We start from the raw sequence: 26,085 nt of genomic DNA on the forward strand, positions 1-26,085 counted from the left end.
TGACTCCAATGTGGTTCCGCTCTTTCCATTATCTCCTGATGAGCTTCTACCTAAGTGCTGCTTCTACCAGGTCCCTTGTTAAATGTCCTAACATCTGAGGAAAAAACACACAGCGTTACATAGAGCTCTCAGGACAGCCAGGAAGAGCTGCGTGTTGTTGAGAGTAGTGCATTTTAATGAAAACAAATGCAAACGTGTGCTTTCTGAAAGAAGTTCTTATGACTTGACTGGCACTTCTGGGGAACAAGGCTGTGGCATGACACTCAGAGGTTTAACACCTACTGTGACACCCAGGTCTGTGGAAGGCCTCAGTATCTGTTTTTTTTTTAATTAAATCATAAAGAGGTAGATTATGTATACATTATGCATTTATGGGGTACAATGTGCTGATTTCATATATAATTTGGAATGCTTACATCGTACTGGTTAATATATCCCTAACCTTATTGTGTTAAGACATTTACATATACCCTTGCAATATGCACCATAAATGTGATCCCACCATTCACCCTCCCTCCATCTGCTCACCCTCCTCCCCTCCTATCTCCCTCCACCCTCCTTCATCCTGGGCCACAGTTGTGCTCTATTCTTCATATGAAATTGTGAGTGATTGTAAATTGGTTTCATAATAGTACTGAGTACATTGGATACTTTTTCCTCTATTCTTGAGATACTTTACTAAGTAGGATATGTTCCAGCTCCATCCATGTAAACGTGAAAGAGGTAAAGTCTCCATCTTTTTTAAAGGCTGCATAATATTCCATTTATACCACAATTTATACCTGTTCTTAAGTAGGAATGGATGCTGAGACACACTTACCTTTGGTACAGGGAACCGCAACTGAGCGATTTGGACTTCACTGACAAGAGGAACAGTGATACGATTGGGAAGCACCAGGTAATTTGAAATTATATCCAAAATGATAGTGTCTGATAAACCACTGTTAGTTGGGAGGTAAAAAAAACAAAGGAATGATGAGCTACAGCAATCCAGCATCACTTTTGACAATAAACTTTCCACAGACATACTACAATGTCCCGGTGACAGGACAGGAATTGGCTAACTTCTCTAACACAATATTTATAATAAAACTAGCATTTCAATACTACAGCTGTGAGACAACTATGGTGACTATGATATAGACTTTATTCTTAGAACATGAGGTAACATTTTGGCTAAGTTTCATCACTCCCTAAATAACACTTCATGCATTCCTACACAACTTCTTCATAGATTTAATACTGAATAACTAAGATACATCTCATTAAATTTCTCTTAATAAAAAACCTGACATACTTAAAAGAGCAGAGAATTAATATAACATTAATACAACCATTCCCTGTTTGTAAATTTCTCCGTGTTGTTCACGAGCTCCCAGTGAAGTAAAAGAATTTAGTTTGCACTCTCTTGACACATCACTGAACACTTTATTTGGTATTGATTGAAGTGTAATGATTTTGAAATACTATGCACAATTGTACAACTCAGTAACATAAATACAATTGCTTAGGTTAAAGGAACAGCTATGCCACCACCTGATGACAGACCCTACTGCTGTGCCACCAACTGATGACAGATCGTACTGCTGCCCCCTCACAAGACAGACCCTACCATTGCACTGTATGGTCCCCACAGAAATGTCACTGTACTGGCCACTTTTCTCAGGTGTTACTGTTTCCCAGCTGTTCCTCCTCACCACTCTCCCCGAACCCCAGTGCTGAGTCTTCTGTTCACTGACACGTGCAGGGATATTTAATAGGGATAGCCAACAATTATATGCAGTGAAGTGATTCAGATGTTCCTGCTTCAGAATGTGTGGGGCTCTTTTTTTTTGGTTTTTGGCCGGGGCTGGGTTTGAACCCACCACCTCCAGCATATGGGACTGGCGCCCTACTCCTTGAGCCACAGGCGTCGCCCTGTGTGGGGCTCTTTTCTGTGATCAATGAATAGAGCACATGCATGATCATTTTATAGTTTGGGATGGTATTTCATCATGTTAGCTCCTAGCTATAAAATATTTACTTTTATAACATGAGATTTGCTATAGGCCTTGATAGAAAGTCTCTGAATAAGAACAAGAGCCCCTATTTTATGTATGTATTACATTTTATTCTATAAAATATATATGGTTATATTTTATTACACAAACTACATAAATATACATTACATACAGTATATGTGTGCGTATATATTATGTATATATATAATATATATATATATATATATATATATATATATAATTTTATTTACTTTTATTTTTTAGAAACAGAGTCTTTGCCACCCAGGTTGGAGTATAGGGACATCATCTCAGCTCACCGAAGTCTCAAACTCCTAGGCTCAAGTGATCCTCCCACCTTGGCCTCCCAAAGTGTTAGGACATTAGGCACATTCTACCATGCTTGGCTAATTTTCAAATTTTTTTGTAGAGAAAGTGTCTCAGTATGTTGCCCAGTTTAGTAATATACATATTTTTAATGTATGTATTTTTAATGATATCATTCTCTATGTCAGAATATATTTTTATATTATGTATATAAAATCTATATTAAAAACAATAACTAGAAGCCAAGTGTGGTGATGGGCACGTCTAGTCCCAGCTATTTGGGACGCTGGGGCAGGAGGATCACTTGAACCTGGGAATTTGAGGTGAGCTATGATCACACCACTGCACTCTAGCCTGGGCGAAAGAACAAGACCCATTCTTTTTAAAAAAAAATTGCTAAAAACCACTACTGTATAAAAAGAACCTCCCCACATATAAATTATTAAATAAAATTAAGCTACATATGTACATATGTGTATGTATTTATGTGTGTGTATATGTATCTCTTTTATTTCACTTTATTTTACTACATTTTTTTGAGACAGAGACTCACTGTATCACCCTGGGTAGAGTGCTGTGGCATCATAGCTCACAATAACCTCAAACTCCTGGGCTTAAGAGATCTTCCTGCCTCAGCCTTCCCAGTAGCTGTGACTACAGGTACCTACCACAAGGCCCAGCAAATTTTTCTATTTTTAGTAGAGGCAAGGGTCTCACTCTTGCTCAGGCTGGTCTCAAACTCCTGAGCCCAAACAATCCTCCTGCCTCAGCGTCCCAAGTACCTTTCCTTTTCTTTTTAATTTGTATTTTTTGTAGAGGCACAGGCTGGTCTTAAACTCCTAAGCTCAAGCAATCCTTCCTCGGCCTTCTGCAGTACTGGGATTACAGGCGTGAGCCACTCTGCTGGCCTGTATCCTTTTTAAATAAAATGATTTGGGATCAACTGCCCCAAACCACAGGTCTGCCTAGGGCAGAATACATTTTTTGTTTGACTTTACCCTTTCAGGTCACTGATTATTATTATAGTGTTATTTTGTTTTGTTTCAGTCCTTTTATGATACTGAAGAGATGCAAAATAGAACAAAAATGTTTTTATACACTAAACTGTAGATATTTGTTGTTTTTGCCTGGCTAACTAGCACCTGCTGCCCCCACTTCTGGTGAAGTTCTTCCTTTGGGGGCACCTCACATTCACAGGTTTGTTTCTAAGCAAGTGACCCATTTCTTTGCCTTCTCTAGACAATCAGAACCACAGGAATCTGTCCAGGGATAGATGGACACACAGAAGGTAAGCCTGGGACTTTTGCTAGAACTCATGAAAAAGCTTCTTTTTTACACTGACGGCTCAATTAGCAGAATAGACATCACTGCATGGCAAAGAAAAGCCTGTCTGGAGACAGAGCTGGGCAGAGACTCCTGACTCAGTCAGGAGCCAGAGAGCCCTAGGGCATCCCTGGGCATCAGCACCCAGCTGTGCCTGAAACCCTTCCAAGAATACCCAGGCTTTTCAGTTGTGAGCTCCAAGAAACAAGGCACCAGGACACAAGCTGGTGAGAGCAGCACGTGACTGTTCTAGGCACAGCTGTGTCTGGAGCCTGCAGAGTAGGCACTGACAGTGCCTATTTGTTAATGAGTGAATAAACTGCCTTTAAAAACATTATTTATTTACTTATTTACCTATTTAGGACCATTTGAGTTGAGTTTGTTGCTTGAAACCAAGAACCCTAATGAACTCTTTAACAAATCTCTTAACATGCTTTCTTCCCACACATCTTTAAAAGATTATTGTAGCTGGGTGCAGTGGCTCACACTTGTAATCCCAGAACTCTAGGAGGCTGAGGCAGGAGAATTGCTTGAGGTCAGGAGTTTGAGACCAGCCTGAGTAAGAGCGAGACCCCATCTCTACTAAAAACAGAAAAACTAGCTAGGTGTGGTTGCAGGTGCCTGTAGTCCCAGCTACTGGGAAGACTGAGGCAGGAGGATTGCTTGAGCACAGGAGTCTGAAGTTGCTGTGAGCTATGACATCACAGCACTGTACCCAAGGCAACAAGGTGAGATAAATAAATATACAGTAATAGAAAAAACCGTCTGAAACCAAGTTTCATAATTTAACTTCTATTTTAGAAAAAAAATCCACAAATTAGCAAAATATCTAGTAGAAACATCTGTAATTTTAATCAGTAGTGCATTTTAACCTTAAAACACAACAAGTAAAACCAGCAAAAGCAAGTTTTAAAAGGCTGTACTTTCAAAACTTCTGTTTGGTGGCGGCTACAGTGTGCCACACACAGTCCCAGCCCCCAGCACAGAGGAGCAGAATGGCTGGGCGGCTGCACTCCCACCTCAGTCTCACTTTTCAGACACCAGGACTCCCAGGAGCTCCTTCCGTCTCACTCCCCTACTCTTGGAGGATTCCTGGAGTTACTCAGGCCTCAGTGACCCTAATGGATCAAGGTGACCAGAGGGAGAAAGGAATGGGGGAGCTATACCTGGGAAAGAAGTGGGAAGGGTTAGTTCTGAGAAAACAATAAAAGCCAAATTTAAAAATTTATAGGATATAAAAAGGCTTTTCTGAAATGCCAAGACTGGAAGACGCCTGTGATGAACAAGCAGCGAGTGTCAAGTGAGACTCAGTTAAAAGCTCCCACCACCATTCTGCTTTTTCTGGATCCTGGTCACTTCGCACAGGGAGGAGAACAAAACCCAACCACACCCTCTTCATGTGTTTCTCAGGAGCCTGTGCAGAAGGTCCTGATGCCACCTGGCAGACGGGGTCTGATACGTTCTGTTTTGACACTGAAAATGCACATGACATCACCAGCAGGTCAACATCAGGGCGATGAGAGACTTACTTTAATCCGGGGATATCCAGAAGATTAGTCAGTCCTGTCCAGTTAATTTCTAAAAGCTGTTTAAAAAAAAAAAAAAGCAAACATATTAAGTAGCTAAACTATTTCCAATTACCAGCTCCAGTGCACACAGGTTGGTTCCTCTGTAACAGAATGTTCTAGCACAGAACGACGGCCTGCAGCTCTCCCCACTGATGCACACGGTGGGCACCTTCCTGCTTGGTCTATGGGCGCCTGCCTGCAGTTTTCTTGATATGGCATCGTTTGCTCTAGTAAAATCATCCAGAAATTTATTTACCCATCCTTCCAAGGCTAAATAAACTTCTCTGTTATTATGAGTAATGACTTAATGAACTGCTCACAAACATCTTCTTGCATACACGTGCAGACAAGCATTCACAAGGACCTGGGGTCAAAGATTTAGGTTCATTTTTAATGATGATGAATAATTCCTATTGTCCTCTACAAATACTATATTGTACCAATTTATAGTCTCACCAAAAATATATGAAAATGTCCTTTTTTCATACTTTTACCAAAGACAATATTAAAAACAGAACTTTACCACTGTTTTTATTTGCATTTTCCTACAGAACATGTTCTATATATTTATTTGACATTTCTATTTATTCATCTTAGAATTCCTATACAGCTAAGACTCCATCAAGTGGGTGTGAACTGGTTAAAACTACTGATTAGAAATACTGCTGTTCAGTGGTACCTATAGCTCAGGGGTTAGGGTGCCAGCCACATACACCAAAGCTGGCAGGTTCGAACCCAGCCTGGGTCACCTAAAACAACAACGACAAGTGCAACAACAACAAAAAAACTGCTATGTGTTGTGGCAGGCGTCTGTAGTCCCAGCCACTTGGGAGGCTGAGGCAAGAGAATTGCTTAAGCCCAAGAGTTTGAGGTTGTTGTGAGCTGTGATGTCACAGCACTCTATCCAGAGTGATAGCTTGAGACTCTGTCCCCCCCCAAAAAAAAAGTAAAGAAAAAGAAATACTCTTTTATCAAAATTAAAAGAAATACTCTTTTTATCAAAATTATGCATGTAAAAATACTTAGGTTTTATATTTATAGAAGAAATGCTAAGTGAAATTGCATGGTCTCAATTACCCACATAATTGAGCACTGAAACTGCCGAAATCCCTTCTGGGAGTTGGTAGTTGCGAATAAATATCAACTAGAAGAGTCAAGAGTCTTTGGATAGAACAACACTAAAGAAAAAAGCAACAATTATTTCCCCATCTTTTAAAATATTGAAATATTAAGGGAGTGAAAGTGTCTGTGTTACTTGGAGACCTCATATAAAGCCAAAGCTGGGGCTTCTCAGTGTGCCCAGCCCTGGAATAGTGTTGCTTGCACCCACTTCTTGATTTCCAATACCCTTTACATCAGTGGTTCTCAATCTTCCTAATGCTGTGACCCTTTAATACAGTTCCTCAAGTTGTGGTGACCCCCAACCATAAAATTATTATCGTTGCTACTTCATAACTATAATTTTGCTACTGTTATGAATCGTAATGTAAATATCTGATATGCAGGATGTATTTTCATTGTTAAAAATTGAATATAATTGGCCGGGCGTGGTGGCTCACGCCTATAGTCCCAGCGCTGTGGGAGGCCGAGGGGGGTGGACTGTCTGAGCTCAGAGGTTCAAGACCAGTATGAGCAGCAGTGAGCCAGAGTAAGACCCCGTTTCTACTAACATCAAAAATAGCCAGCACCGCCAGAGGAAGAAGAAAATGAACAAAAAAGGAGTGCTTCAAACAAAGAAGAACGAACAAGCAAACTGAAATTAAAAATAAAAAAATTTTAAAAAATTGAATTATAGCATAGTGATTAATCACAAAAACAGTATGTAATTATATATTGTGAAATATTTATTTCTAATTACAAATAAATAAAATTTTGTCTTGAAGCATGGTGTAGCAGGGCTAACAGTCTTAATATAACAACAGTAAACTACGCTGCTACATTTTGCGACAGTATGCGTAAAAAGTCAAAGTCAGTGCGAAGGTTGAAATTGCATCTTTCTCACCAGATCAGAAATTCTTGGGGCAGTCTTTGCAAGAGCACAACGAAGATTGTATTCCACAAGAAGTCTACTTCTGTATTTAGACTTGATAACCAACAAGCTGGAAAACCCTGTTTCACAAATATGTTGTTGGAAATGGAAGAAGAACGCGCAACACAGTCTCAGTCTTTTGGTACTGAGTAACAGGATATGACTGCGAACACTCGATCCAGAATTTTGTAACTGGCATTGTAGAGAAATCAGTTCTCCCTGCATCGCTGTTAGTAAGTTTAATGAACTCCTCTTGTGTTGTCTCAGGAACATCTTCAACTTTGACTGTGCATGGGCTTCTGACAAGTGCAAATGCGGTGTCAGGTAGATTTGGAAAGTACGATGAAATTTCATCTGCAAGCATGTGCAAGTGTTCTTTCACAGAAATTATCACTGTAATCCTTTTGTCTGGTTCAATGACATGTTCCTCAAAGAAAGCAGATAAGGTAGGCAACATGTAAATTTTATTTTTATCCATTTTTTTGCCAAAGCTGAAGTTTCATTTGGAATGATCGGATATTTTCAGACAAATTGAGGCATGTTCCATTTGGTCCTTGCAGTGATAAATTTAACTCATTCGAGGTGGCAAAGATGTCAACCGAGTAAGCTATTTTCTGCAGTTCACATTTATCACTGAAAAGTGCTTTGAACTGTGCTCTTGCTTTCTGATTAAAAAATGCTGAGTTCATCACGAAGCTCAAAAACACATTTTAAAACTTTTCCTCTCGACAACCATCTCACTTCAGTGTAAAATAGCAGAGTATTGTTCAGCGCATCCAACTTGTTGCAGTTGTGAAAATAGTCGACTGTTTATAAAGTGCTCGTCTTTACAAAACTGACAGAACTTATGACGCTTTTCATTACTTCTTGTAACTCTTGTGGCAGTGTCTTCGTTGCTAACATTTGCCGATGAATCATACAGTAAGTTCCAATGACTTTTGGTGACTCATTCAGTACCAAAAGTTGAAATCCAGATCGATATCCTAGCATAGACGGAACAACATCTGTGCAAACACCACAAACCTTTTCCCAAGAGATCTTATGCTCTTTCAGAAATGAACCATGTCAAATACATCACGTGTAGTTGTCGTTTCAAGAGGTTTGCAAAAGAGAAACTCATCTTTAAAGTTGCCATTGTTAATATACCTCATGTAAACCAGTAATTGTGAACACTTTGCAATGTCTGTAGATTCATCAAGCTGGATACTAAATATTGGAAGTGGAGCAGATTCAGTTTCCTGGATTACCTATTCAAAAATATCAGCAGACGTTATCTATTCTTCTGCGGACAGTGTCGTTAGATAAGGAAATTGCACTCAATTTCGTTAACAAGTTGGTCTCCGATCATAACTCGAACAATGTCTTTGGGCTCTGGCAAGAGTAAATCCTCAGCAATGGTGCGAAGTTTCATAGCTCTGGTGATTCTGAGGGCCACCAAATATGAAGCTTCAATGGCTGCTACGTTTTGTTTGTGGTACTTGCCACCAGTGTCAAGTCTGGCTTTCTTGAGTCCATCAGCTTTGCTTCTAAAATAGTTGATATCCTTGCTGGCAAAGCTCAGATGCTTGCTATTGAAATGGCATTTCAGTTTGTTCGGCTTCATAGATTCAGCTGATAGAACTTGACAACAACTAACACATTGCAGTTTCTCAACTCCTGCTGTAATTATTGAGGTAAAACCATACTATAAAAAATCCTCACTATATTTTCTTAATGTTCTTCTCTACATGATCCATTGTCATGGGATGGTTTGCTAATGAAAATAATATATAACAATAGATTGAATAATACAAAAGATGATACATGGCATAGTTCACTCAATATAGTTCATTTACATACCTGTTACTATCACAAGGGGGCAGTGTTCACATCAACCACAGCTGAATATAAAAAGACCCATCAGCATGCAGATGAAGTTCCCATGGTACAGATTATATATATATATATATCAGTAGTTGATGATTTTACAGTACATGATTTTATATTTACTCAGTAATTATAATTCATGAAGTGTCGTTTTACCTTCAATACTGCTGCTTTCAACACAGTAGCTGCTTTTAACAGAGTAGTTACTTTCACCACAGCAGCTGCTCTCTACACATGTAACTGGTCCACATTATGGTGCCAACCCTATCACACACATCTGTATTTGTAGGGGGTGTATGTGATGGGGTTCACGCGATGATGTCATCACGCCGGGTACTCGTTTGTGGTTGTATCTGCATGTGGGCAGACGCCCCTGAAGACGCACGGAGGAGCGGTGTCTTGGAAAGCATATTTCCAATGGTCTTAGGTGACCCCTATGAAAGGGTTGATCGACACCCCCCCCCCAAAGAGGTTGCAACCCACAGGTTGAGAACCGCTGCTTTATATCTCTTTGTGGGTATGTGTGCCCATTGTTTAGCTCCCAATTATTAGAGAATACATGTGGTGTTTGTTTTCTATCCTCAGATACTTCACATAGGCCACAGTGGTTCTCAACCTTCCTAATGCCGCAACCCTTTAATATAGGTCTGAAAACTGCTGACTTAGGATAATGGTCTTCAGTTCCATCCAAATTGCTGCAAAAGACATTATTTCCTTTTTATTGGCTGAATAGTACTCCATGGTGTGTACACACATTTTCTTTTTTTTTTTTTCCAGATTCAACACAGATTTAATTAAAAATGGAGTACATCTTACATGAGGATTTTGTAAATTAGAAATCTTATACCTTTCCAGGTACTACCCAAAATGCACAGACCTTCCACAGCTCTCGAGGAAAGAGCATATAGAGAATTTTGATAAGGAGTTGAGGAACAATTCAAAAACACATTACAAATAAAGAAGAGTCAGAAGGCAAAAAATGCTTCAAGAGGCACAGTCCTCAGAAATTGTTGTGGAATGCTGTTTCACTCGTGTCAATGTCATGCTCCTGGTTCAGCTTCTTGAACTCCACCACTTGGAAGATGTGCTCAAGGATATGTTTGGCATCTTGTTGGTCCTTTGGTAGTTTGTTTACTCCAAGAATGTCATCACACTTCCTGACACAGAATTCCAGATCTTCTTCAGTACACTTATTGGTAATCTGAGCAAGCCAAGTCTTCTCAGAGGAGAATGTCTCATCTAAGTCAAACAGCTCCAGAGGAGGAGGTGGTAATTCCCTGAAACTAGGAGGAAAAACCGCAGGCTGAAGGGCTGACAGTGGTGTCTCAAACTGAGGTTGGATAAGCTGGAGTGGTTCATGTTTCATGTTTAGCTGCTCGTGCACCCTGATGACCTTAGGGAGGGATATGGTATCCAGTTGGTAAATGGACAGGTTGAAGAGGGTGGTAAAGTCCAGAGGGTTCTCATCGCTCCCCTGTAGGCACACTCGAAGTCGCTCTGATAGGGTGGCTGTGTCAGGCAGCACTGTGTAGTCAGAAATCTCAGGGACCTCAGCATCAATCTGATTTAGCTGGATGTCTTCTGCTGTGAGCCACTGGAAAACAACATCCATGATTTTGCTGTTTTCTTCTTTATCCAAATATTGGTCACTGAACATGTGACATGAGCCAAGCACTGCCAGCTTCCCACCTTGACTCTTTGAATGATAGAAAGCCAGGGTGGGTCTGTTAAATGGAAAGCAGACAGAGCCTGTACACAGAACAGCCACTGCTGGTTTCATGACACTCAACGAGACAGCAAAAGGAAAGACAAAGGTGAGACCCTGGGCATTGTTGCCACTGCTTTCTTCATCAATGACTCCAGGCACAGCTTTTCCTACAACTCGACTAATTTCCCTGTTCAAGACTCCATTGGAAACTAGTGCTTCTTTAGGATGGAAATACTTGTAATATATATTTCTAACAACAGCATCATTATTAACCATGATTCCATATTCTTCTAGCAAAAGTTGATATTGGTATCAAATCTGGATTCTCCACCTTCTCCTAGCATCACAAGGATATTGCCACCACTTTCAAGGTACTTCTTCAGGACTTCAAATTCAGCTGCAGTAAATTTTTCCCTTGGCCCAGCTGTAATGCACAGTTTTCACCCAATTAGCTTCTCAGATGTGATTTCATCTTTTAAGCTCTGAATCTTCCAGTTACTCCGAAGTTTCTTCTGCATGGATTTATAGCCATTGTTGGTAGTAAATAGCTCCTTTTTGTATGCATTAAATAGAATGGTGCTCCGGAGTTCTTTCTTCATGGTTACCTGAGGCGCAGTGACCACCATCTTTACCTGACGCCGCCCAGCATCCTGCCGCCAGGTATCCAAGGCCATTTAGCAACGGCAGAGGCCCAGCCCGGACTAGGCGCTACCTCCGGCGACGTGATGGAGACAGAGAGAAAGGTCCTCACCGTTATTTTCTTTATCTGCTGATGGGCACTTGGGTTGATTCTGCATCGTTGCGATTGTGAATTGTGTTGAGATAAACATCTAAGTGGAGGTATCTTTTTGATAAAATGACTTTTCTTTTGGTAGATGCCCAGTAACGGGATTGTGGAATTGAATATTAAGTCTACTTTTTTTTTTTTGAGACGGAGTCTCAATATGTTGTCCTTGGTAGAGTGCCGTGGCGTCAGAGCTCACAGCAACCTCAAACTCTTGGGCTTAAGCAATTCTCTTGCCTCAGCCTCCCCAGTAGCTAGGACTACAGGCATCCGACACAACACCCAGCTATTTTTTGTTGCAGTTGTCATTGTCATTTAGCTGGCCTGGGCCGGGCTCAAACCTGCCACCTTTGGTATATGTAGCCAGTGCCCTACTCACTGAGGTCTGGGTGCGGAGCCTACATTTTTTTAAGGACTCTCCATACTGTTTTCCTTGGAGGTTGTACTAATATGCAGTCCCACCGACAGTGTATAAGATTCCTTTTTCTCTGCATCCATCTATTGTTTTTTTACATTTTAATAAAGGCCATTTGATGGGGTAAGGTGATTAAGTCCTTATAGTTTTAATTTGCATTTCCCTGATGATTAGTGATGTTGATCATGTCTCCATGTTGGTTTTTTTTTTTTTTTGCCACTTATCTATCATCTTTTGAAAAACTTCTGTTATATATTTTGCCTACTTTAAAGCAATAATTTTTTTTTTTTTTTAGAGACAGAGTCTCATTTTGCTGCCCTCGGTAGAGTGCTGTGGCATCACAGCTCACGGGCTTAGGCAATTCTCTTGCCTCAGCCTCCCGAGTAGCTGGGATTACAGACAACACCAGCTAACTTTTTTGTTGTTGCAGTTTGGTGGGGGCTGGGTTTGAACCTGCCACCCTCGGTATATGAGGCTGGTGCCCTACTCACTGAGCCACAGGCACCGCCCAGCAATAATTTTCTTAGATCCTAAAAAACTAAGTTTTTGAATGTAAGAGAAATGAGATATAAATATAAAAGTCAGGGGGAAAAAACCAAGACCATTAATCCTAAATTTGGATTACAAATATTGGTATGAACCCTCTTTAGGGTCTGTCTGCTGAACAGGCCCTAAGGCAGGGACAACCCAGGGGCCACCAGAACACCCACCCCCAACCAGAACCTCTTAACACATTTTCCACTAAAAGGAACCAGGGGGTTTTAAGCAATGGTTGGTTCTAACTCTGGGGCAATCTTTGATTACTAGTAGAAAAAGTATTAGGAGAACCATGATGACATTGTAACTAGGGATATAAAATCATGTAAAAAAGTGGGTATTCCAAACTACGTGGCTATACCTATTTGGTCCAAGTCATATGAATGAATTTATGAGTGTTGTGATCCAAGGGCTTAGTACCTTTTGCCTTCCTCTCATGCCACTAAGGGCTACTTACTGAAGAATTTCTCCTGCACAGGCAGACTTCAGAGATGCCAGAGTTGGGGTCCAAGACGCTGCAATGAAGTAGAGACTGCAGGCCATGCAGACTCCCTGATTTGCACACAAGAATTATGTCTGCACTGTATTGTGTTCTGTTAAGCGTGCAGTAGCATTATGTCTAAAACACCAGTGTACAGAAGGTGCCAAAAAATGTACGCACATTTTAATAAAGGAAAAAAAGTATTAAATTTCTAATACTCAAGTCACATTTGACTCCTACAGTTATAAGAGGTACTCAGTGTGACTTGTAGCCGCCACCTTTTGTTATTGATATATAGAGAGAACATTATAATTTTAATACAGTTTTTTTCCTTTCTTAAAATGTGTATATACTTTTTTGGGCAACCTCTGTATATGCATTAATTAAAAATATTTTATTGCTGGGGCGGCGCCTGTGGCTCAGTCGGTAGGGCGCCGGCCCCATATACCGAGGGTGGCGGGTTCAAACCCAGCCCCGGCCAAACTGCAACCAAAAAATAGCCGGGCGTTGTGGCGGGCGCCTGTGGTCCCAGCTACTCGGGAGGCTGAGGCAAGAGAATCGCTTAAGCCCAGGAGTTGGAGGTTGCTGTGAGCTGTGTGAGGCCACGGCACTCTACCGAGGGCCATAAAGTGAGACTCTGTCTCTACAAAAAAAAAAAAACAAACAAAAAATATTTTATTGCTAAAAATGCTAATGACCATTTGAGTGTTAAGTGAGTCGGAACCTCCTTGCTGGTGGTGGGTCCAGCCTCGTTGCTGCGGCTGTTGACTGAGCAGGTGGTGGGCGCTGGAGGCTGGGAGGCTGTGGCGACATCTCACACAAGCCAGCAGTGAAGTCTGCCGGACTGGCTGGCTCGTCCTTTCATGGAGCTTTCTCTGTAGCGAGTGATGCTGTTTGAGGGCATTTTACCCACACAGAATTTCTTTCAAAATTGGAGTCAGCCCTCTCCAGCCCCACTGCTGCTTTATCAACTAAGGTTATGGAACATTCTGAATCCTTCATTGTCATTTCCAACATTCACAGCGCTTCCCCCAGGAGTAGTTCCCATCTCAAGAAACCACTTTCTTTGCTCATCTGTAACAAGCAAGTCCTCATCCTTTCAAATTTGATGACGAGACGGCAGCAGTTCTGCCCATCTTCAGACCCCACTTCTGTTCCTGGTTCTCCTGCAGTTTCCACCACATCTGCAGTTCCTCCGTCCACTGAGGCCTGGAGCTCCTCACAGTCAGCCATGAGGGTTGGAATCCACTTCTTCCAAACTCCTGTTAATGCTGAGATTTGGACCTCCTCTCATGAATTGTAAATGTTCTTAATGGCATCTAGAATAGTGAATCCTTTCCAGGTTTCCAATTTACTTTGCCCAGATCATTACAGGAATCACTACCGATGACAACTATAGCCTTATGAAATTTATTTCTTAAATAATAAGACTTGAAAGTCAAAACTACTCCAAACACTGTGTTTGCAGACATGAAAGCAATGTCAGTCTCTGTCAGAACTCTTGGGTGACCACATGCCTTGTCAATGAGCAGGAATATTTTGAAAGGAATCTTTTTTCCTGAGCAGTAGGTCTCCACAGTGGGCTTAAAATGTTCAGGAGACCATGCTGTGTACATGCTGTACAACTATGATGTCATCCAGGCTTTGTTGTTTCATTTATAGAACATAGGCAGAGTATATTTAGCATAATTCTTAAAGGATCTAGGATTTGGGTGACGGCACCTGAGCACTGGTTTCAACTTGGAGTCATGAGGTTCATTAGTCCCTAACAAGAGTCAGCCTGTCCTGTGAAACTTTAAAGTTGGGCATTGACTTCTTCCATCTGGCTATAAACATCATAGATAGCATGTCCTTCCAATGCAAGGCTGTTTGTTTATCTGGAAAATCTGTTGTTTAGTGCAGCCAACCTCCATCAGTGATCTCAGTTAGACCTTGTGGATGACTCGCTGCAGCTTCTCCACCAGTACCTTGAAGGCTTCTTTCCTTAAAGCTCTTGAACCGACCTCTGCAGCTTCCAATTTCCCTTGTGCAGCTTCCTCCCCTTTCTCAGCCTTCACAGACTGGAAGAGAGTTATTATTTTTAACTCTGGCCTTACTCTGGGTGAGACTTTGCCTTGAGGGAATGTTATGGCTGGTCTGATCTAGTGGTCAGATCCAGACCACTCAAACTTTCTCCACATCAGTAGTAAGGCTGTTTTGATTTATCATTTTGTATTGACTAGAGTACAGAACACAGGAGAGCTTCTCTCTTCAATTACTTTTCCTGCATTCATAACTTTGCTAACTTTGGTGCAGGAGGGCTAGCTTTCAGCTTGTCTCAGCTTTCAACATCCCTTCCTCACTAAACTTAAATCATTTTAAGTGAGAGACATGTAACTAATTTTTTTTTCACTTTAATAGTTAGAGGCTATTGCAGGGTTATAAAGTGGCCTAATTTCAATACTGTGGTGTCTCAGGGAATAGGGAAGCCTGCGGATAGGGAGAGAGGCAGAGACAGATGGTCGGTGGAGTGGGCAGACACACATAACATTCATTGATTAAGTTGATATGAAGTTGGCTGTTGTATATGTGCATGATTCCTGGTGCCCCCAAATAATTATAATAATAACATTGAAGGTCCTTGATCACAGTCCACCATCACAGAAACAATAATAAAAAAGTCTGAAATATTTCAAGATTTGCCAAAATGTGATAGAGAGACACAGAGTGAGCAATGCTGTTGAAAAAATGGTACTGACAGACTTGTTTAATGCAGGGTTAACACAAACTTTCAACTTGTTAAAGAAAAAACACAGCATCTATGAAGTACAAGGACAGAACCAAAATAAAGTGAGGTGTACTATACATACACTTTCATCCTAGACATCCCATTCACACTTTATGTCACAGTCTTGTCACTTTAAAAAATTCTCTGTACAGTCTTCATAACATTAAGATAGAATCACCTCATCCTGGAAGTTGTCGGAAACAGAGTTAATAACCCTTTAAAAGTATTTGTTACCACAGTTATCTCTTGAGGAGAAGAGCGCAGTGCAGAATACTTGAATTTTCCAGTAATATTTTATTATGGTTCTAAGTAGCTACAGGGTATTTTGGCGCCTGTGAAAATATTTGGATAAGACAAGGGCGGACTTTGGAAGAGTCAATGTAAAGCTACTTTTAGCTGTTGTTTTTGGACCTGTGAAAATAGGTAGGTAAAGCAGAGCCTGGCTTTCGCTGAGAAGGCCTAAACTGTCAAGTGAATTCTATTATAGATAAAAATGTAGGTTTTTTAAAAATGCATAAAGCGAATGGAGGGGAACAACCTGGGAATCTCCTCTCGACGCTCGTGCCTCAGAGCGCCATATGTGCCTTGAAACTATTCCAGGCAGCAATCTGAAAACCATGCCCACCACTGTTGCTGACATCCTGCTTGTTTGACCAAAATTATAACCCAGGATGATACTGTCTAATTACAATGATTTATTACCTTTTCCCCCACATTCCTCAGCAAGATTGGGATCCACAGAAAGTATAATACACATTCCCAGCCGATGTAAGAAACCTATTTCATTACATCATACATAAAGGTGCTGTATAAAAATCATGTCTTAAGTGTGACTGCCTGGCTTTTACTACTTTTTCTTTTAATATTAGGGTGGAAGCAAACATACTTATTTGAATAAACAAAAGATTTTGTGTAGCCTGCTATTGCATGAAAATTTTAAAGGCCTGATATGGTACTTAAATGTTGTGCTAGTTATTTTAATAATAAAAACTGCTCAAAGCTGGAAAGTAAAATCTCAATAAATGGGCACTAGTAATGCTGTTCTTGTGGGCATAATACCTATAAATATCTTCCTTAAGATTGCCTACATATCTGAAAAGTGTCTTCTTACCTGTCAAAACAAAAACTAAAAGGCATTAAGGACAGGAAAAGTTTCTACTTTTCCAAGAAGCATAAAAGCTTTTGCAGTGCACAAAGGCTGACAAACTGAGCTGAACAAGGGAGTAAACAGCTGAGCGCAGCAGTCGGGAGCTGAGCAAAGCGGTGCGAGGCTGTCAGGCTGATCGTGCCTGCTGAGTGGCACTGCCCTGCAGCCTTCCCATGTGGGAAGGCTGTTCCTGTTTCTTTTTTATTTTTTAAGACCCTCTGTTTCTTAAAAAAAAAAAAAAAAGAGAGAGAGAGAGAGAGAGAAGCAGCAGCAGCAGAAGCTAAACAGACACACATTTTGAAAATTTAAGATAAAACTTGCTTAAAGAGCAGGTCTTCACACTAGAGTCAGCCACAGAACTGAGAAGAAACACCTTTTAGTTTCACAGATGAGAAACTGAGACCACAACTAGATAACCGAAGGACAGAATGAAGTTCCCATCCTTCTATTCAACTCCTGTGGAAGAAGTGACATATTTTACTCTGGCCATGCAGATGAGCTGGGAGCTCCTGTGTGGAGCCATCTGCTCTGCTCCCCCTGTGGCCCCTCACCTCTCTCACTGACCTCTCTCCTGCTTGAAAGTTTCTCTATATGGATTGACCAGTAGATGGCCTCAGACTAAATCTGCTTCTAAGCCCAGATCCCTGGATTTGAATGCTACTTGCTTGTAGATGGTAGGCACAACAGCTTATGAACGGGGGCAGCCCACTGCTGCAGGAGACTGACTCACAAGAACTGAATGCTCAGTGTTTCTGTCACCAAATGGCACTAGTGGCCCCATCTCTGTTATGGTGACAATCTAAACATCCACTTCTAAATCCCCTGCTGAGATGACTACTGGAGAAATCATTAAAGAATAAACTGAAAATTTCTAAAATTTAAAATACAATTTGTGCAATTTTAAAGAATAAATTTCAGTGGTTAGGGCACTGGCCATATAGACTGGGGCTGGCGGGTTCAAACTTGGCCCGGGCCTGCTAAACAACAACAACAACAACAACAACAAAATAGCCAGACATTGTGGTGGACACTTGTAGTCCCAGATACTTGGGAGGCTGAGGAAGAGAACTGCTTAAGCCCAAGAGTTTGAGGTTGCTGTGAGCTGTGATGCCACAGCATTCTACCTAGGGCAATAAACATAGTGAGACTCTGTCTCAAAAAAAAAAAAAAAAAAAATTCTAACACTAGAAACATCCCTTCTAAAGTTTCAATTTATTATTTATTTTTTTGAGACAGAGTATCACTTTCTTGCCATGACAGAGTGCCCTGGCGTCATAGCTCACTGTAACCTCAAACTCCTAGGCTCAAGTGATCCACTTACCTCAGCCTCCCGAGTAGTTGGGACTACAGGTGCCCACCAAAATGCCCAGCTATTTTTTTCCTTTTTTAGAGGGTCTTGCTTTTGCTCAGGCTGGTCTCAAACTCCTGAGTTCAGGCAGCCACCCAACTCAGCCTCCCAGGGTGCTAGGATTATAGGCTCAGCCACCAGGCCTAGCTAAAGTTTCAATTTAGAAGACACTATCTGAGATTTGTTTTCCTCACCAGCAATATGGGAAGGATACTGATAGCAGGGCTCTGAGGATTGAGTAAGATGTGTACAAAGACTCTGGCGCCTGGAAGCTGTGGATGGCAGCAGCCAGGACCAGAATAGCCAGGAGAATTATTACAACCATCTTCTGAGGGCTCCTTTTCCTAGCAATCCCTTGGAGCCATACAGAATTTCCTTACCATTACGGAAGACTGAACTGTGGCCCATATCAGCATCACAAAGAAGCACATCCATCTCTTGACTTTTGGAGTTTCATGACTCATTTTAATCTCAGCTATAATCCAAGCACAGATCGCCAAATAGAAATCAAACAAGCTGAGACCACTTCTGATGACTTGTCTTTCAACCTTTTCAGAAAAATAGCTCCATTACTTTGTCTAATACAAAACCTCACAAGAATATTAATTATAAACTATACAGTATTGAAAAATATGAAACAAGGCAGTTTAAGAAATCATAAACTCATCAGGGAAGAGAGGGCATGTTTACGCAATTTTAGTTGAAATGACTGGGATACATTTACGTGCTGCTGAAGTTCAGAGAAACTAATCCTCAAGAGGCAGGATTAGGGTTTATGGAAGGACAGGACTCAGCTGGGTTTTGAAAAGAAAAGAGATTTGAATGAAAGAAAAAAGGCCCCAGGCAAGAAAGAAAGAAGGTCCCCACATTTAAGGCACTGAAGGGTCAGCCCTATTTGTTCCTGAGCACAGTGGAGAGGGGAACAGGAGAGCAGCGCTCAAAGACAGAGGGGAGGGGAGAGTAAGTGTGAGCATGAAATATGAGAGGACCAGTGTGAGTGAGCGTGAGGAAGAACCATGGTGTGCGAGTGTGCAAGGGAGCAGAAGTGACAGTGAGAACAGGTGTGTGTGAGAGAGAACGAGCTTGGAGAGAATCAGTGAGTGGGGGCAGCAGGTGTGTGTGAGAAAATAAGCAGCAGGAAGACAACAAGTCTGTGCGTGAGAAATGCTGTGTGTGCGAGAGGCTTAACTCTCCTTCTGAAAAGCCTGTGCAAGGACACAGGGAGAAACAACATCAGGTGGGCCTAACAAGGCAGGCATCAGGCAGGAAGTGCCTTTGGAAAGTAACTAAAATTAGCAGTTCCCTGCCTCCCCAAGAGGCTGCCTCAGGACACAGGCACTACCACCTCCTCCAGATGACTAAGATCTCTATTTCAGGACACTGAAGGGGAGTGGAGCATGTATCTGCAAGGGCAGACAGCATCTTTGAGCTGAGAATGAGCAACAGGGTCCATGACTGTAAAAGGACGTCAACTTTCAGCTAGAAGTACATAAACAAAACTGCATATTTCATGAAAACCACGGAAACGGCCTTTCTGTTCTATGATGCCCTGTCTCTATGGTGAGATTTACAGTGCACAGCAGCAACTCGGAATGTGAGTGCTCACACAATATGCAGGTACCCAAAATGCATCAAATTGCATGGTCCAGAGTAAGAATCACCTGGGAAATCTTTCTCTCTCTCTCTCTTTTTTTTTTTTTTTGAGAATAAGTCTCACTCTGTGCCCTGTGTAGAGGGCTGTGGTGTCTTAGCTCACAGCAACCTCAAACTTCTAGGCTCAAGTGATCCGCCTGCCTCAGCCTCCTGAGTAGCTGTGATTACAGGCACCTACCACAAGATGTGGCTAGTTTTTCTATTTTTAGTAGAGATGAGGTCTCTCCCTTGCTCAGGTTGGTCTCAAACTCCTGGTTCAAGTGATCCACTGGCTTCAGTCTCTCAGAGTGGTAGAATTACAGGCGTGAGTCACCCTACCTGGCCTACCTGGGAAATCTCTTAAAAATGCAAACTGATGGTTTCCAAAATTCTCCAGAGCTTTCCATGTAGTAGATATGGGTTGGTGGTAGAGTTCAAGAACATTTTTGTTATGTTTTAAAGTCCCAGGAACCACTTTGAAACATGATAGGAGTAGGAGCCTCAGCGCCACCAGCCAGCCCCAAGTCCTTCCTCAGAGCAAACAAGGACTCCACTGAGTCCTAAGCAAGTGTGGGCAAGCCAGAGAGCCAGACACAAGGCCTGCATGCCCACCTCAAAGGCCTCTGCACAGCAGCAGCATGTGCAGAAACTGAGACAAGGGAGGCCTCCACCTCTTCTTTCACTTTCAGGGGACAGAAGCCTTGGGGGAGGGAAGCAACGCTGAGAAGCCACCGCAGGAGCAAGGTAGGACCCAGTCCCAGGCTCAGACCATTGCAGAGCTCATACTGCAGGGCCAGGGTACAGACTTTCTCCTACACAAGACCACGGAAAGGCCTAGGGCACAGGGGGAGAGGGTATGTCACCAGAGGATGACAGGGAGCTTCCCTGTTGGGAGTTGGGGCAAGACTTTCCAAAATAAAAAATATATAAAAACACAGAACAAAGAAACTCAGAGGAAACATACTGGAATAGACACCCAGAGAGCTCTGGGGTTACTTCACGGATGGTCTGCATCTACAGTCCCACTTCCTGACCTCACTGCAGCCTCATCTACAAGATTGCAGAACAGGCCTCCTGGAAGCCTGCTTCAAACAATGCATCTGGTTTCAGACTGGTATCTCAAGGGGTCTTCCCGCCCAGCTGAGGGGAGTGGCAGAGCAGAGGAGACAGGAAGGCCCAAGGCCTTTGCAGCTGTGCAGACAGGCGTGTGGACTGGAGAACTGCATGAAGCTGGTATCAGAGAGAAAGAAGAATAGAGCAAAGGAGCAGACAGAAAGGCTTTCAAATTGTTGATTCCTGAGATGCAACTTCAGCCCCCTGTGTAAATTTTGAGACATAATATATGCTGTATTTATTTTTAAATAGATCTTTTTTGATTCCTTTGCTTAAGGAACTTCAATTTCTGGAGTCCTAGGCTAATAGGATTTGATTTCTTCTCGTAACAGAAGACAGGATGAGGTTTCCTCTTTATAGATGGAAAATTGGAATCTGTGGCTCAAAGGAGGCGAGAAGCCAGCACCTCCTCAGGTGGCCAGGAAGACCCCTTGAGATGCCCACACACTCCTGGAGTGAGCCTGGGACTGTATCTTGGAGAAATTCTGATAAAGATATCTGGGATTCAGTCAAATCTGTTTTCTTGAGAAAAATCTAAAAAAGACTAAGAATTCTGAAACACCTCTAAGAATGTATGCCTGAATGTATACCAACAACTAGCAATGGTAAACACTGAATGCTCCTGTTTTATAAAAAAAAATTTTTTTTTTTTGAAGATAGAATCTCACTCTGTTGCCCAGGCTGGAATGCAATGGTGCAGTCACAGCTCACTGCAGCTTCACACTCCTGGGCTTCAGTGAGCCTCCTGCCTCAGGCTCCCAAAGTGCTACAATTACAGAGCTCCTGGCCACACTCTGGTTTTATCATCAGAACACTGATCCAGGCCTTTCTCTCACCAGTGACTCACTTCTAGCACCAGGATTTCTCCAGAATGCTAAACTACATGTAGGAAAATATTTAATTCTAAAAAAATGTGAAGATGGGGCGGCACCTGTGGTGCAAGGAGTAGGGCGCCAGCCCCATATACCGGAGGTGGTGGGTTCAAACTCGGCCCTGGCCAAAAACTGCAACAACAACAAAATACCTAATAGGTAAAAAATGTGAAGAATTACTATGTGTCTGTCTTTATGCTAAGTAATCTATATCTATTGACATTTAATCAGTGAGATAGGTATTACCTTCATCTCCATATTATAGACAGGGAAACAGGGGCTTAGGTAAGAGAAATAAGTTATTCAAGGGACACAGTAAGAAGGGAAAGAGCTAGGAGTGGAAACAGGTTGTAGGCCACGCGAGTCTGTCCCTAACCATGATGTCATACTGCCTTCTCTTAGGCTCCACAAGTTCCTGCTTTAGGAATTTTTAGGATTTTCTCCATCTAACAAGTAGATACTTCAATTTACACACTAGGGAATTATGTAAAGGTTTCATAAGGGCCTCTGGCACAATACTTCTAATCATCCAGAGAGCAAAAAAAATCAACAAAACAAAACAAAACCATCTATATGTATTTTTCACCAGGATGAGGAAGAATTACTTGGCAGCTAGCAGTAAATTCTGTTCACATATTTTCTGGTAGAAAGTATTTAAAACAAACAAACAAACAAACTACAAACTTTTTCTGAAGCTTATGTTTGGTAACTTTATTCACCATATAAGGAAATAAATAATTCTGAACTTTGGAGACCCATCCTTCTTTGCTAAGCACTAAAATTTCATTTGCAGGTTGATATTATGTTATTTTAAAAGTAAACTCATCTGTAATAGTACTGAGTTTTGAGAAACACTTAAAGAATTCAATTTTCTTTCTTTTCTTTTTTTTTTTTGTAGAGACAGAGTCTCACTTTATTGCCCTCAGCAGAGTGCCATGGTGTCACACAGCTCACAGCAACTTTCAACTCCTGGGCTTAGGCAATTCTTTTGCCTCAGCCTCCTGAGTAGCTGGAACTACAGGCACCTGCCACAACACCCGGCAATTTTTTTGTTGCAGTTTGGCCAGGGCTAGGTTTGAACCCGCCACTCTCAGTATATGGGGCCAGCACCCTACCCACTGAGCCATAGGTGCCACCCAGATTTGAATTTTCTTATATTCTGAACTGAGGGCAGAAAAGGCCTTCCTTTAAAATTGTTAAAAATTCCCTGGCTAAGGATAAATAATTAAAAATGCTTAGCAATTTGTTAAAGATTATTTGTTTTTTTTTTGTTGTTGTTGTTTGTTTTTTTGAGACAGAGTTTCACTCTGTCACCCTCCGTAGAATGCCACGGCGTTACAGCTCACAGCAACCTCAAACTCTTGGGCTTAAGTGATTCTCTTGACTCAGCCTCCCAAGTTGCTTGAACTACAGGCATCCCCCACAATGCTCAGCTAGTTTTTGTTTGTTTGTTTTTGGCCAAGGTTGGGTTTGAACCTACCACCTCCGGCATATGGGACCAGATCCTACTTCTTTGAGCCACAGGTGCTGCCCCCCAGCTATTTTTTTTATAATCTTTAATGAAGTCATTTTCTTAAACATACTGGTTTTTTCAGTAACTGGCATGTGAATAAAACCTTTAAACTATTTTTATGCATTTCTTCATTTCCCCAAATTTTACTTTATATTTCATTTCATTTCTTTTTATCTTTTCTTTCTTCCTTTTTTTTTTTTTTGAGACAGAGTCTCACTTTGTTGCCCCAGGTAGAGTGCCGTGGCATCATAGCTTACAGCAACCTCTAATTCTTGGGCTTGATTCTCTTGCCTCAGCCACGTAAGTAGCTGGGGTGACAGGCGCCTGGCACAACGCCCAGCTATTTTTTTAGAGTGGGGGTCTCGCTCTGGCTCAGGCTGGTCTTGAACTCATGAGCTCAGGCGATTATAGGTGTTGGTATTATAGGCATAAGTCACTGCGCCTGGCCCCCAAATTTTAATAAAGTGAAATTAGACACAGAGATTCCCTACTAGCTTTTGAATTTTACCATGTTTTGTGTACTCAAATGCATTCCAAATATGCCAGTCATTCAATCAATAATAACCAGGTAAGAGTAATAATTTTAGTGGTGACACAGTGATAACTCTTAATTCCTGTGTTTCTACACAGAAAAAGTACCACCAGTAGGAAACTTGGTTTGGTCTAGATAAGCCCACATTTTAAAACAAAATAAAAAATTTTATTAAGTTATTTGAAACAAACTATACAAATACGTTAAATTATACATGATGCTAAAAGCCTCCATAAAGGGCTCCTGAGGGTTATAAATATCTTTAAGAGATATTTTAGAAACAGATCAATTCATCCACCAAACACTTATCAATCTCCATGGAAACAGATCTGTCTCTCAGAGCTGCTAGTAACAGTGAGAATGCACTTATCTCACTTGAAACAGATCTGTCTCTCAGAGCTGCTAGTAACAGTGAGAATGCACAGGACAGACTGCTGTCTCAAACCCAAGGGCTGAAGACAATGCTCTGGGGAGAAGGAAAACGCACAGGCGGCGAATAGGCTGATGCCTTCCTGGAGGGTGACTTGTTCCCCGTGGCTGGAACTGAAGATGCGACTAGGGCAGGTACAGGAAGTGAGGCCGCAAAGAGAGATCCCAGCGAAATCTCCTCCGCTGTCTTGCTGCCAGGGAGAGACAGCCCCCACTGGGTCAGTCTGCACCCCAGAAGAGCACTCTGATGACGACAGACGCTGACAGAGCAAAGGCAGAGGCCAATCAGGACTGCAGAGCCCTAAGGAGGAAGGTCTGTCCGGTGGGACAAGAGTTTTCTTGTCTTGGTTTTGTGACTCATAATGAGTAGCAAGTATTTATTTATAACGAAGAAATGGAATAACATATGTACTCAACAATGGGAAATGGTGACACACAGACTTATCTAACAGGGTGTCCAACCTTTTTTTATTTTCTGCTGCACATCAAGAAAAAAAGAGTTGTCTTGGGCCACATATTAAATACACAAACACTAACAAAAGCTGATGAGCAAAAAAAGGCTCGTGCATAATTTTTGTGGTAGCTGAAACCACAGTTAAACAAAATAGCCTCAAATAATCTGCTTGTAAACCATGGCTGCAGGTTGGACACCCCTATGAGAAGATAAAGACAGTATAGCTCAGCATTCCTCATTTGAAAATTCAGAATGCTCAAATATGAAATATTCTGAGCACTAACATGGCACTCACGGGAAACACTTGCTGAAATGTGAGACAGATGCTCCAAACCCCAGTGCTTTCGTCCCAAGCATTTTGGGTAAGACACATTCAATCTGTATATAGAACTATACGTGTGGTTCACTAAACACTCCGCCCACCAAAAAAGGGAAGGAAACGCATCCAATGGCAGTAGCACTTATCTCTGCAGGGGGCTCACAGGGAGAGTTACAGGTCAGGTATTATGAAAATTGTTTACCAACATGAACTCTGCATCAGACTGACCTGGACCCATATGCGGCACTGATACTTATTAGTGTGTGAGTTGGACAAATAAGACTCTCAAAATCTGGCTCAGCACCTGTAATTCAAGCAGCTAAGGCGCCAGCCACATACACCAGAGTGGGCAGGCTTGAATCCAGCCCGGGTCTGCCAAACAACAATGACTGCTACAACCAAAAAATGGCTGGGCGTTCTGGTGGGCACCCGTGTCCCAGCTGCTTGGGAGGCTGAGGCAAGAGAATTGCTTGAGCCCAGGAGTTTGAGTTTGCTGTGAGCTTGATGCCACAGCACTCTACCCAGGGCAGTCGCTTGAGGCTCTGTCAAAAAAAAGACTCTCAAAATCTCAGTTTCTGAACAGTAAAGGGAAAGAATATTTATTTATTTATTTTTTTTGAGACAAAGTCTCAATCTATTGCCGTTGGTAGAGTGCCGTAGTGTCATAGCTCACAGCAACCTCGAACTCTTGGGTTTACGTGATTCTCTTGCCTCAGCCTGCCAAGTAGCTGGGACTACAGGAGCCCACCACAACGCCCATCTAGTTTTCGGTTGTAGTTGCCATTGTTGTTTGGCAGGCCCAGGCTGGATTCAAACCCGCCAGCTCTGGTGTACATGGCTGGCACTCTAGCCGCTGAGCTATAGGCGCCAAGCCAGGAAACAATATTTAATACTTAGCTATAGAGTTAGGAGAAATAAATGAGC

At 41.9% G+C, this 26,085-nt stretch overlaps 1 protein-coding gene and 1 pseudogene across 4 annotated transcripts in view; both read right to left on the reverse strand.

Annotated features, from left to right (window-relative positions):
* ESYT2 (extended synaptotagmin 2) overlaps nt 1–26,085 on the reverse strand; it is a 111,173-nt gene that overhangs the window by 33,438 nt on the left and 51,650 nt on the right. For all 3 annotated transcript variants that reach the window (XM_053608800.1, XM_053608801.1, XM_053608802.1), the window contains exons 7-8: nt 5,177–5,232; nt 821–941 (exon numbers count right to left, since the gene is read on the reverse strand). In XM_053608800.1, the coding sequence (XP_053464775.1) occupies nt 821–941; nt 5,177–5,232 (177 nt within the window). The remainder of the gene's footprint in view (nt 1–820; nt 942–5,176; nt 5,233–26,085) is intronic.
* On the reverse strand, nt 10,111–11,505 carry LOC128598444 (intraflagellar transport protein 52 homolog; annotated as a pseudogene). The gene has a single exon (XR_008383630.1). The product of XR_008383630.1 is annotated as an intraflagellar transport protein 52 homolog (transcript).

This window comes from Nycticebus coucang, chromosome 11 (genome assembly GCF_027406575.1).
Source record: "Nycticebus coucang isolate mNycCou1 chromosome 11, mNycCou1.pri, whole genome shotgun sequence".
NCBI classification, from domain to species: Eukaryota; Metazoa; Chordata; class Mammalia; order Primates; family Lorisidae; genus Nycticebus; species Nycticebus coucang.